Genomic DNA, 12,735 nt, shown 5'->3' on the forward strand with positions numbered 1-12,735 from the left:
CAGGGAGGTCCAGGAGCTTCAGGCTCTGGATTTGGAAACTTTGAAGAGATTGGTCCTTTAGACAAAGAAATGAAACCAAGAAATACAACCTGGGTATAGTAGAGCTTCTAATTACTGATAGCAAATGTTTGTGGCTTGTGTAAGCAGATGATTGTTATGGAAAAACGCACAGAATAGTTTTAAAATTTAATAGAACTGTAATGTTTCATCATAAAAGTGTGGCAAATAAATTGGCTTATAGGAATAGCCTTGTTAACTGAAGAATAGATGTATTAATTTGATTTGACGGAATATGTCTGGGCTTCCATGAATTTGTGAATTGCAGATGTCTGGGAAACTGGGAGCAGGGAACATCTAGAAAGCTGTAACTTCAGACCATAGTTTCATTGCCTACAGTTGTAGAGGTTTCTCTGGATGGCTGGCAAGGTATAACCAATGGCTCGTATTTACGTGTCCAGTGCGGCCTTCAAGGGAAAACAAATTATAGCAAGTCATGACAGTGGAAGTTTTTTCAATGCAATGTACTTGTGCTCTGAGCTTCCAGTAGTCTCACTGCTCTGGAGTTCCCGAGATCGTATGGGTGTCTGGGATCACTGGGATTTTTTGGATGCCTTTCTTGTGCCAATTGAGCAAACTGAAACACCTCATGTTGTATCTCTTTATTTGTGAGCCTTGCTGCTTTGAGCTAGCTGTCTGTGTGCTCATCTGCTGAGTTTATTTGTACACTTGTAACTATACAACTGTAGCATTTGCTGTAGCAATTTCACAAAAGCCCAGCAACCCAAATCCAAAACCCTCTTGTTTTACATTCTGACGGGCAAGTCTCATCTGTACCATTCTCACTTCTGGACTTGCGCCTAATTTTTCTACAAGTTCTTTTCAAGGACAAAGATTTGGTGGCTCAGTTAATCATTCATGTCATCAAAACTAAGGTGTTCACTGGTGATGATCTGAGGTTTCATACAGACCTTGTTTCTGCTCGTACAGTTGCAGGCAGCCAGTATCTTGTTTGTGGATAATCCTGTGGGTGCTGGATTCAGTTATGTGGATGATTGTAGCATGTTTGCCAAAAACATTTCTGCAGTAGTTTCTGATATGATGGTTTTTCTTGGAGAATTCTTCAAAAGTAGAACAGAATTCCAGGTAAGCCAACTGAATTCGAGGTTAGAATTGTATTTATCTTTGTTGTTGAAAAGATCTCAAAAAGAATTAGCGAACAGACTTCCAGATGGGCAGTGTTTGCTACTAGGTAGCATGCATTTGGTGGGAGTCAGTGCAGGTATAACCATTGCCTCCTATTTCTTGCATTCAGAAGTTGTATCTTGAATTCGATGCTATGGGATGGATTGTTGTCTCTTGTGTGATCTGAGAAGCATGTAGGATCATGGCTGTTTCTGGTTCCAAAATGCTGAAGATCCTGCTTCAACACTTCCTCCACTAATTACACCAGGGTGCTATGGGCATCTTATCTGCAGCTTAGAATCAGAAAAATATCCAGTGTTTGATAGTGAGAGGTGAACAGCCAGTGCCTGGGTTCTGTGGGATGTGGGAGGCAGCTGGAGGTATCTTCTGCCTTCTGCCCAAGAGGCTCATTGTTTGGCTTCTCTCTCTCCAGACCATCCCGTTCTACATATTCTCTGAGTCTTACGGAGGCAAAATGGCTGCTGGCATTGCTTTAGCGCTGCATGAGGTTAGTAGTTGGAGGATGTAGTTTATTTTAAAACGTGGTGTTCTACAAGTGCTTATGCTTCTTGGAATACGCATCCCTGTTGCCTCATTCAGACTGCTACTTATTTTTTTTCACTTAGAGAAGACTGCTTCTAGAGTCATGAATATCTAATTAAAAGTTGATTGGTTTTGTTTGTTTTTGTTTTCCCTCTTATTCACCAAGGCTATTCAAAAAGGAACCATAAAGTGCAATTTAATAGGGACTGCTCTTGGAGACTCTTGGATTTCTCCTTTGGGTATGTTTAAAATCCTCAGGCTATGTGTGGTTTGTTTGTTGTTTTGTTCTGCTGGTCTTTTTTATCATTCCCTGGGTACCTACAGTAAAAAATGCCAGCCTTGCCTTAAGTGAATTAAATCTGTAGAGAGTCTGGTAAATCAAAAAAAGAAGTACTTCCACCTTACAAGCTGTGGTTGAAGAATCTGCCTTGAGAATGCATCTAGATTATGAGTCAGAAAGCAAAGTCATTGAGGAGCATACTTGCATTTGAGGTGGGATGGTGGTGAAATGTCCCTACACATCGCTACAGCCTCTGAGGTGTTTTGGTAAGAGTGCATTTAAAATGTGGTCATTAAATGATTCAACAAGATTGTAACTGAGGTTTTCTCATTCTTTTCACAAGAAGACCTTATGCTGAGAAGCTGAGGTGCCCACAGACTGGAAGAGATGGGGGGGTGGCTGTCGGAGATCAAAAAGCAAATTAAAGGACTCGTGGTCCTTCAGTGAGATTTGCGAGGGAAGGCTTCACAGATTCTCTGCAGCATGGGACAGTATCAAGCACACTCCTGTCTCCTATCAGCCGATCCCTGAGACCTTGTAAACAAACTTGTTATACAACAGTTCCATAACTCAATTTTTTTCTCCTGTAACTTTTGTGGACAGATCAGTTTAGACAACGCCTATTCGCTTGTCAGATCTCTCCCATGTTCTGGCAATGTGCCACAGTGGGGGGGGGGTGAGAACATTTTGGTAAGAACATGCCTGTTGCTTTAAATAAATTTCACTGATTAATGTTTAGGGGGTTAATGCTGTTGCACTGCTTTTATTGGTTCTCATGGTTTGTAAAGAACCTGCTTTGAGGTACATAACCTTTGGGCTAAACTGAGCTGACAGTACCTTTTTGCTGTTTTGTTCGTCTCTATATTTTTGTCACAATCGTTCTTGCTACCATAAAGGAAATTAGTATGTCAAAAACTGAGATGTTTGAAATCTGTTCTGTTTCTTTAGACTCTGTGCTGTCTTGGGGGCCCTACCTGTACAGCACTGTAAGTACCTTCTGAAACTTCATCCTCACCTGATTACTTGTGCTGCCATACAGTACTATAAATGGATGTCGATTTTTAAGGTTAGCGCTTAGCCAGAATGCATGGAGACTGTTAGTGAGAAATGAATGTGAAGTCTTAATTAAAGCTGTCCTCCTTTGTGTTTGTCTTCCAGTCTCTCCTTGATGATAACGGTCTAGCAGATGTGACAGCTGTTACTAAAGAAATAATGGAGGCAATAAATAAAAATCAGTTTGAGCTGGCCACTGAGCTCTGGGGCAAGGCTGAAGGTATCATTGAAGAGGTGAGATCTTCATTGACCAGCACTAATTAACTGGTGCCTGGGGAGGCACCCAATTTCCGGTTATCCTTTCTATGAGCACTGGGCTAGTGTGAATTCTGCAAGCTCGTGCCCAGTCATTTCTGCCAGTATTCATTGCAGTGCTGATGTAAAAGACCTGTTTGTTTGCTGTGCACCACTGTGTAATTGTAAGAGGCAGCGGGAGGGCCACCCACATGGGTTTGTGGTATTGCATCAAGGGTTCAACCTGACACACCGCTTAAATACATGCTTAATTTTTAGCGTGCAACCAGTCCCTTTGATTTCTACTGAACACGGTTTCAGCTTAAATGAGCCAGGTCTCCTTGAGACCTTTGTTTGGAATATTGAAAACTGCATCCAGCAAGACACAGATTTCAAGTTAAGCATAGATCTCTATCTAAAGAGCTACAGTAGGTGCACAGGAAGGAAAGGAGCCTCCAGTTTTGTCCCATTACTGAGGGTTACTGCATTGTGTTACTTAGCAAGTTCCAGCTTAAAGATAGGTAAAGCTTTGCTCTTGTTTTTCCTGTTGAAGGGTTGCTCCAAAATCTCGTGGTTTTGTTTTAGTACAAGTAAAGCTCTGGCTTCTTCAAATGGAAAGACTAATCTGGAGCCACTTCCTTTTCTTGCCTTTTTTCGGTTTTGTTTCGTCTCATAACTGATGGTAGTTACACATAGTTCGTTTCACTTCTGTTTGGAAGGACCTTGTGATTCTTATTTTACCTTTCTCTTCAAGTCTGCTTCTCTTCTCCTCCCAGTTGTGGGATTGTTGTCAGGGTGCAGGCACTTCAGTTCTAGGGTTGTTGTTGTGAATATCAGAACTTTTAAAAATCCAGAAATTTAATAAAGTGGGGCTTCAAGACTCTTGTAACTTCTCTGATGGCAATACTGATCAACACTTGTCCTTTGGATGTGGGCAGTCTGCTGTCTGCATCAGAGCTGCCATTCTACGATTTTCAGACATGTCCAGATGTCAGCAGGGCTGGCTGATATCTATCACCACATTCTTGAGGAAGCACTTTAGATTTTGAAGGGTTGTAGGTTGGGAGGTTGTTGAAGAAGAGGCAGTGTCATGCTAGACTAGGTCTAGCAGAAGAGGCTGCCTGAAAGCATAATCTGGGATTGCAGCTCTCTGTAATGAGTAATGAGGATCTGCAGTCATTTGCAGGGCGTCAGGCTTCCTGTAGCCTCACATCCGCTTCAGAGGTGTCAACAGCCTCTCTGGCACAGCCCATGTGTGAACAATACAGACTTGAGAAATCTCTTCCCGATTTCTCGCAGAAAACTTTTGGTTCTACATTTGCTTTAAGTATCTTCCTGACGTGTAGGTGAAGTGGCAGGTCACAGGGTCCTTTATTTAGGATTTACTTAGCTCTTTTTTCAGAAGAGAGACTGTTCTTTGTATCTGAGAAATGTTTCTGTTACAGTGTTACTGAAACTATCTTATGTTTTCAGAACACAGACAATGTGAACTTTTATAACATCATGAATAAGGATGTTCCAGAAATGAAAGCAAATGAACAAGAAAATCTCCATCTCAGTAAGTTTTATTTAAGTGCTTGAGCTTCTCGGGCCCTGTGTTTGCATTCACATACCTTCTACTCCGATAGTGGGAACAGCCTTGATTTAGCACATCCTTAAAATGGGGCCTTCTGATCCAAAGGATGTTGATGTTCTCCTGACCTGAACTTGTTTGCTCTTGCATAAGTAGGAATGTGGAACAACCCTTCTACAAATTACACCTCCACCTATACATCTTGCACAAATTACTACAAGGAAGTCATCAGTATAATTGCAACATAGTTTCATGACCTTTAAGTTACTTCCTCTTAATGCCTTTCTCTTCTGTCTTCAAGCTAGGACACAATGTCTCATCAGTATAAATAGTGTGATTAGATTCTTTTGCTCCGTGATGTCGATGTATCAATGTGAAAAACAAACATATAGAATTTTTTTCAAGCTCTTTATCTCTTCCTGTTAGCTTCAGCAGGGAAGGTGAATGGCACAGTTAACTCCCAAAAGTAAAGTCTTGCAGGTCCAAAACCACTGGTCTGTCGAAGAAATCGTGTCTGTGTCAACTGGCTAAAGCAAACACTGGTCCCCTGAAAAAGTGCTGTGTTGGCGCAAAGTAGAAATGGATGGTTGGGTGGTTCTTCTATCATCCGCTGACATAAAGAGGTGTTGATATTGGCAGTCTCTAGTGAAAGTAAGCAAATCTCTTCCTGTGGTGGTTTCATTAGAAAAGAGTGTGGTCGTGACTGTAATACTGAAAATCGTTATCTCTGCAGGTTAATGGTCTTAAACACGCCACTAGTCAAAGTGTGTTCTCTCTTTCAGTAAGACTTTATCAACGCCATGTTGGAAATATGCACAAGAACAGCCTAAAGGACCTGATGAACGGGCCCATCAGAGAGAAGCTAAAAATTATTCCTAACTGTGTGAAATGGGGAGGTACCTTTCTGTCTGCTAGTGTGGATCTAACGAGTTGCATTATTGCCTTTTACGGTATTGTAGACTGTAAGATGATACTTCACTGCAGTAAGCAGTCACATTAAATTGTCATTGTCTTGGGCCTGAGAAGAGGACTTTACGCTCAGAAATGAGCAGGTAATGGGGCAGGTCCATGGGAGCTGATGTGGTTCCAGTTCTGCAGCTTGTCTCTATCTCTAGCCATGCAGCTAAAAATACAAGGGGAGGAAGAAGATCCTCCCTGTCTCAGCAGCTGGTTTCTGTCTTTCAGGCAATCTTGCTGAAATTCCCAGCAGTTTCTCTCTGCCAGAAGTCTGGTGTCATGTAATGCTGTACGGTGTGGAGGGATGGGCGTAAAACAGAAAGGCAGGCCTAAAGGACTGCTGCCAGCACCCTGCGTGTGTATAATAGGAGCCAGAAGCTACAGTGCTGTCTGGGAGCTCCAGCAGGAGCATGGCTGCTTTCTGGTTCTCTTTAGTTATGCAGACTGATAAATCACTGACTGACGCTTTGGGCTAGAGCTGCTTTTTTTTAATTCAGCCATGAACTCCATTTTTAGAACCCTTAGCCAGCTGCTTCTGTCCCAGCTTGGAGGTGACGTGCTTCATCAGTTAAAATTTGTCTTCTTTCTGGTTCCAACCAGGTCAGTCCAAAGATGTCTTTGAGAACATGGCTGGGGACTTCATGAAACCTGTCATTGATATTGTTGATCAGCTTTTGGCAGCCAATGTAAATGTTACAGTCTATAATGGGCAGCTGGATCTCATTGTTGACACCATGGGTAAGACCTTGACTTCATGACTGGGGTTGGGAACAGAACATGTGACAAGTAGAACGTGAAGTTGCCAGTAATATTGTTAGCTGGATCTCCAGTTTTCTGTGTGAATCTCCTATCTAACTGGCAACACTTGGATACTACAGCTGTAAATTAGCAGCTCTTAGTGTGTTTTGTTTATGTCTCTGAGAAGCAGTTCCTTTACTTCCATTATACTGTTGGGAATGGATCTGCAACATCAATAATTGCTTGTTTCAGTGAACCCCGTAAGTCAGTAGCTAATAATTCACTTAATTCTTCTGGGTAGGCACATACTTACGTATGTATATAGGCTCATTTGTAAATGAGGATAGATGAATAAATACATGGAGGTTATCCTCTCCTGCTGTGCCTTGAAGATCCTGTTCTTTGGGTCAAAGGCTGTATTTTGCTACAGATTCGTGTGCAACACAGGTGAGCCTGAAGCAGAGTGTGTGATGCTGGGTGAGATAGAACAAGGGTGTTGGTGATTACTGAGGGAGGGTGCAGTTGAGGAGCGATCACACCTGCTGCTCACTAATGTAGGCACCTACATGTTTTGGCCACTTAAGGGCTTTGTCTCTTGCTGCTTGCAAGGTGCAGGCTTGAGTAGCAGTGTGGGAGGAAGGCCAAGTGTTGCTGAAACCACTCATGCTGCAAGACTGCCATTCTCTTTCACCTTTTCTTATTTATTTAAATTCACCTTTTCTTTATTTATTTAAATAATCTGCCATCACAGACTGAGCAAACATCATGCTATGTTGTGAAAGGCTTTATCCTTTGTCTGTCTTTACCCTCTTAAATAGTCAAATGACCTTCATGTACAACATGGCAATAAAAAAATCAGGAACCAGAGAATTTAGGCTGTAAAAACAGATAAGCAGTTAGTGGTGCTCCAGTTGATCCCATTTTGAGCTAAATCTGAGCTGTAGTTGACATGTAAATTCTTCCAGAAGTTCAGGGGTAGGCTAAAGCTTTATCTCCTGTGGCATCCTGGAATTGGTCTTTTTGCTCTCTTGATCTCCACCTTCTCTAGCAGGCATCTGAAAACAGAAAACCTCTTCAGGCTCTTCTTGGTGAGTGACTTCAACAGAGAAACAGTGTCTCTTTGGATTTCCAAGAGGGGAACTTGGAGTGGCTGATCCTTCTCATGGCAAAACTTTCAAAGTGTTTGAGGAGAAAAGCAAAACATGTCAGAATTGCTAGGGCTGCAGAGCCTCTGAGAGGCACATGTTCAATTTGTGCAATCCTAAGCCCATTCCACGTGCATCTTCGCTGTTTTCTCTGTTCCATTCTTGCTACATGGGTTTGTTTCAGCCTTGGTCATTTTCCAAGGCAAAGCAAAACTGTTTTTAGAATCTGAGCACTCGGAGACTTTCTGCTAACTGCTGCATTGGTATTTAGTCCAGTGGGCATCCAGCTGAACTGGGGCTCCCGAGTTGCTATGTAAGTATTGGTAATCACGCATCTCTCTTATCTCTTAATAGGCCAGGAGGCATGGATCCGGAAACTGAAATGGCCTAATTTGGCCCGGTTCAGCCAGCAAAGGTGGAAGGCACTCTATGTGTCTCCAGCATCCACCGAGACAGCTGCTTTCCACAAGGCCTATGAGAACTTAGCTTTCTTCTGGATTCTTAAGGCTGGCCATATGGTAAATAATATACTTCTTGGAGTGGGATGCACCATTATCAGCAAGAAAACTGAAGATGCATGTATGCTTGCTGTCTGCTTCCTTATAGCAGCTGCTTACCATGTGCTCTCATCTCTGTGCTAGGTACCGTCTGATCAAGGAGAAATGGCACTGAAAATGGTTAGGATGGTGACCCAACAGCAGCACTAGGCAAGGGGAGGCCAGCTGGTATGGCTTCCTGCCGAAAGGCAGTGCTTGTGCAGAATGTGAGCCCACAGTAACAAGCCACAGGAGGAGCAATGGCTACCTGGACTCATAGTCTCTCTGATCTTGATGATAATGTGTGCACGTGCTTATGAAAAGACATTTTTTCCTTGAATGAGTTTTTGCTTTTGAATTTGTAAGCTGTGATTTGCTGCCTTAACGCTGATCATATTGACTCTCCTAGAGGGAAGTCCACTGTCATAAACAGCTAGTTCTGCACCTTTGCCTTGGAAGGATTGTGTGCTTTCGCAGAAGCCTCCTTTGCCTGAATGCTCTTGGCTGTTCACACAGCAAGACTAAAACTGATTGAGTTCTGATTGATTGGTCGTCCCTCTTAGAGAGCTAACCTCTTTCATGAGGTTGTGGAATGTTCCTTCCTTTGGCCTCTGCTTGGATCATCTGGCTGGATTACAAGCTGAAGACGTGGAGGTGCCAGGAGAAGAAAGAGAACCTGCCCTAGAAGAATCACAGTCTGTCTCCTCTGCTGAGGTGCCTGAGTTGGGATGCAAGATTCTTCAGGCTTCCTGTGCTATGGAAAGAGAAAAACACCACCGTGGAGGACAATTTGACCTCTTTCATCTGACCATTTGGTTTTTGTTTTTACTCTCTTTAATGACCATCCCCCAAACTGTTCATACCCTCTTCTGATATAGAAGAGAGTCCTAACGGACACAAACCTCTTAAAATCTGCTGAGCTTAGCCTGGAGAGTGAAAAGAGGAGTATTATTAGAGCAATAATAGCATAATTTTGAAAAGTAATAAAGAGTTTAAAAGAAGAATGTACAAACTAGAACTGATGTCTTGATCCATATTTTTCTAGAGTGTTTTTTAAGTCTTGTAGAGATCTATTATTTTAAACAACACTAATTTTTATGTAGTACACAGTCAAGAGGAGAGTTAGTCAGACATTAGGATTCTGCTATGGAGCACAAAGTGGTTGTTGTTTATTAGTGTCTGATAGCTGGAACAAGCTGTTGTGCCTTCTCTCTTAATCCTAAATAAATAGCAATCCCTCAATTACTCCAGCAGCTGAAACTGTCCTGAAATGTCTGGTACTGTTGGCTTAGCAAGGACTGAGGCTTAATGTTGTGTAAACACATGCTGTGTCACCCAGCAGCTGGCATATTGGCACCTAATAATTGCTTTCCTTCTTCATGTTCTCTACTTGAACTGTGTTCTTGAGAACTTTAGCAACGCAAATCCAGATTATTTGCCAATGAGAGCAGATGCGGACACACTCGAGAGGGAAGGGTGTGGATCCCTGCTGTCCCCCCATGACTGTCTCGCATGATGAGAAGAAGCAAGTGTGCTGGGTACCGCAGCCCCTCCCATCCTTTCCACTAAATGTGTTCTTTCTGATTGTGGAGGGCAACCCAGAATGGCAAGGCAGGATCAAACCAGCAATTGCTTCTTATTCTCTTCCTGCTTGAACATTAGGTGAAGACGACAAGGGTCTTAGAGGTGTGTAAATCTGCATATCTGCATTCTTGGAGTATTTTACAATAACTTACCCAGAAAATAAGTATGTCTGAGCCTGTAGGCTTGTAGTCCTGCATCCTGTTGTATGCAATACTTTGCATTGTGCCTGAACACCAAATACAACAGGGCTTGATAGAGGGAGAGAATTGAGAAGATGGTATCTCCAGAAAGCATCACTCACTGCTGTGCTTACACTTCTTTATCAAATGGGATATTCACTCCTATTGCCTAGAGCTTGTGCTCAGTGATAGGCCTGAGACATCTGTTTCTTGTCCTCCTTTGTTTTAGCTGCTGCAGGTTTTTCTTTTGGCAAAGAGACGGCTTATGAAGAAAAAAGATGGTTTCAAGAAGGCTGGCAATAATGATTTATTGGGGCTATGCCAAATCTAAACATGTTAGAATAAAGATACTTGTCCATGGAGACAAGCTCTTAAATAGCGTCATTTAAATGCAAACAACAAAGCAGCTGCAATCCTTTCATATCAAGGAAGATTCTTCCCTTTTATTTCACCAAAGGCTTTGTAACTGGTCTGTCACAACTCTAGATCATCACAAAGGTAGGTCACCTGTCCAACAGAAGCTGTAAGAAATCTGTTGCTTTGAAAGGCGTTCCAGCCCCGCTGTGTATCTGATTAGCAGTGACATCCTTTGTCCATTTTGATTTCATGCAGTATGCTATTTCCAGAAAAGGGCTGTCACTTGGCAAATCCATTAGAATGAATCCTAAATATTAGGGTTTTTTACAGATGCTGGTCCAGTCAAAAGAAAGTAGCCTCGTGTTTGTATGTCACCCTCTGCAGCTGCGGGCTGTGATTGCATAGGTAGCCTGAGAGCCACTGACGTCTTTTGCTCACCATCAGCTGAGGATAATTTTCATAGGAACAAATCCAGCTGTATTAAAAATCAGTAATTCAGCTCTGCCTCTTCAGCATGAACAATTCTGGCTTCCTATAACTTTACCTTTTCTAAGCCAGAGAAAGAAACCTAAAAGTTATCTACTGTGTGATCAACAGGTGCCTTTTTTCCTTTCTATTTTGTTGGATCTGGGAGATTGCAATGGGGAAGAGTCGCTGCATCTTCTGTGCCTTAAACCAGTGTGTACCAGTGTCTCATGGTCCTTGGTGCATGGAGGATAGATGGACCTTTGGTCTGGCTTTTGGAGCTGTTCCTATGCAGTAGAGGTCGAGGCTGTTGTGGGCAGATGAGGGCAGGAGCCAAGAGAACTGCTGTATTGGCCACCACAGGAGTACGATATTTGTGTGTAACATAACTAATCTGCATCTGTAGGAGCAGTGATTCATGAAAGTCATTTCTAAAGGGAATTGGGCACGTGATGCACGTTGATTTTTGTCTTTAAAGTTTGAGGCTTACCAGTGGGCATGTAGCTGTGTGTTGAGTTACATTTTTTCAGAAGATGAACATTTCAAAATGTTGCAACATCTGCTTATCTCAGGATTCAAAGCTGCAACAAAAGATCTGAGTACCGAGGCAAGATGGAAATCTTGGAGCACTTCTTCGTTGTCATGTTCTGTCTGTCATCCTGTAAACATTCTGCTGTATGGCAACACAATTTGTGTGTGTCACTGCTGAACTCTGGGGTATGTTCATGGTTTTCCAGAAGGGACACAGGGAAGGAGCAGTAATTTATCTGACCCACAGCCGTAGAGCACAGTTCACGTGTGCAGGGTTTCTCTGAACACTGTTTTTTGGTATTGGGTCTTAGTTTTTACTAAGTTTGGTAGGTAGAGTAGCTTTAGTTCTTGTGGCAACTGTGCCATTCTGGCAACTGTTTAGGGGGATTTTTTTTTTTTTTTCTAACTGGCTAGTGATTGAGGTGGTAGGGAACTATGCTGATGTATCTGCAGGAGTAGAGGTGTGTTCCTATGAATGGCCTAATGCAGTGGTTTCCAATATCTCAGTTTACCAAACACTCACCTGAAATATTTCCAAGGAAAGCAAAGCACCCTTAACGAATTTTGTGTATTGACCATTACTCTCACATGTATCCGATAAGTACTGCAACTCAGTGGTTAGTGTGAGCAGAGTGTTGGCAGAATTTCTCCACTAACTATACCAGCATCCTGAAACAGATGACAATTTTGGCAGACCACGTCCCATAGGGGACTTCCATCCTTGGTCTGAAATCATCATAAATGGTATCTCAGAGGACCAAAACCATCCAGATAATACTCAGTTCCAGCAGACATCTCACTGTGGCTCTGCTGTTCAGTATTTCCATCTAATGTATTCCACAAATCTGAATCTGAAGTACTCGTAAGGCAGGGTTTTGATGTAGAACTCAAGCATCCAAAACATTAATTTGGATGTCACGTAGGCAAAAGCAACTACAGATTCACAGGGAACTTGAACAAATAAGGCCAGAGTGACTATAGGGCAGAGAGGCAAAAAGTTCTTCTGCTGAAGCTGGTTCAAATCCAGGAGCTCACTTCTGTCCTTCCCTAACTGTTACCCTCAGTCGCAATACCGCAGTTTTGAGGTCGGTACTGTGATGAATAGGGCCGTATCAGATTTCAAGTGCTGTGAATCATCTAAGTGTAAGAGACAGCTGGAAGAATTCCATGTGCCAGCTGTAGTCAGTAGATGTGGTAACGCCACCACTCAGCTTTGGTTATGACACTGAAACACGGCTTTGGGGAGAGCGGCCGAGGGAGGGTGGCCAGCGATGGGCTCCAGGCTGGTGACAGGAGTGCAGTGAGGTGGCTGGCCACTTGGTGGGGTAGGGAGACCTCCCAATGCCAGGGGAACGTGCTGGGCGTTAGCACCGCTCTT

The 12,735-nt window shown here is 42.8% G+C and overlaps 1 protein-coding gene across 1 annotated transcript in view; it reads left to right on the forward strand.

The window, feature by feature from the left end:
* Positions 1-8,645, forward strand: part of SCPEP1 (serine carboxypeptidase 1) — a 9,735-nt gene extending 1,090 nt beyond the window's left edge. The window contains exons 2-12 of the mRNA XM_010144739.1: positions 4-93; positions 988-1,143; positions 1,616-1,690; positions 1,892-1,964; positions 2,954-2,991; positions 3,164-3,292; positions 4,766-4,850; positions 5,648-5,761; positions 6,423-6,560; positions 8,060-8,223; positions 8,347-8,645. Of these exons, the coding sequence (XP_010143041.1) occupies positions 4-93; positions 988-1,143; positions 1,616-1,690; positions 1,892-1,964; positions 2,954-2,991; positions 3,164-3,292; positions 4,766-4,850; positions 5,648-5,761; positions 6,423-6,560; positions 8,060-8,223; positions 8,347-8,412 (1,128 nt within the window). The 3' untranslated portion in view covers positions 8,413-8,645. The remainder of the gene's footprint in view (positions 1-3; positions 94-987; positions 1,144-1,615; positions 1,691-1,891; positions 1,965-2,953; positions 2,992-3,163; positions 3,293-4,765; positions 4,851-5,647; positions 5,762-6,422; positions 6,561-8,059; positions 8,224-8,346) is intronic.
* The last annotated feature ends 4,090 nt before the right edge of the window (positions 8,646-12,735 follow it).

The sequence above is a fragment of the Buceros rhinoceros genome, unplaced genomic scaffold (genome assembly GCF_000710305.1).
Source record: "Buceros rhinoceros silvestris isolate BGI_N320 unplaced genomic scaffold, ASM71030v1 scaffold35191, whole genome shotgun sequence".
NCBI lineage: Eukaryota > Metazoa > Chordata > Aves > Bucerotiformes > Bucerotidae > Buceros > Buceros rhinoceros.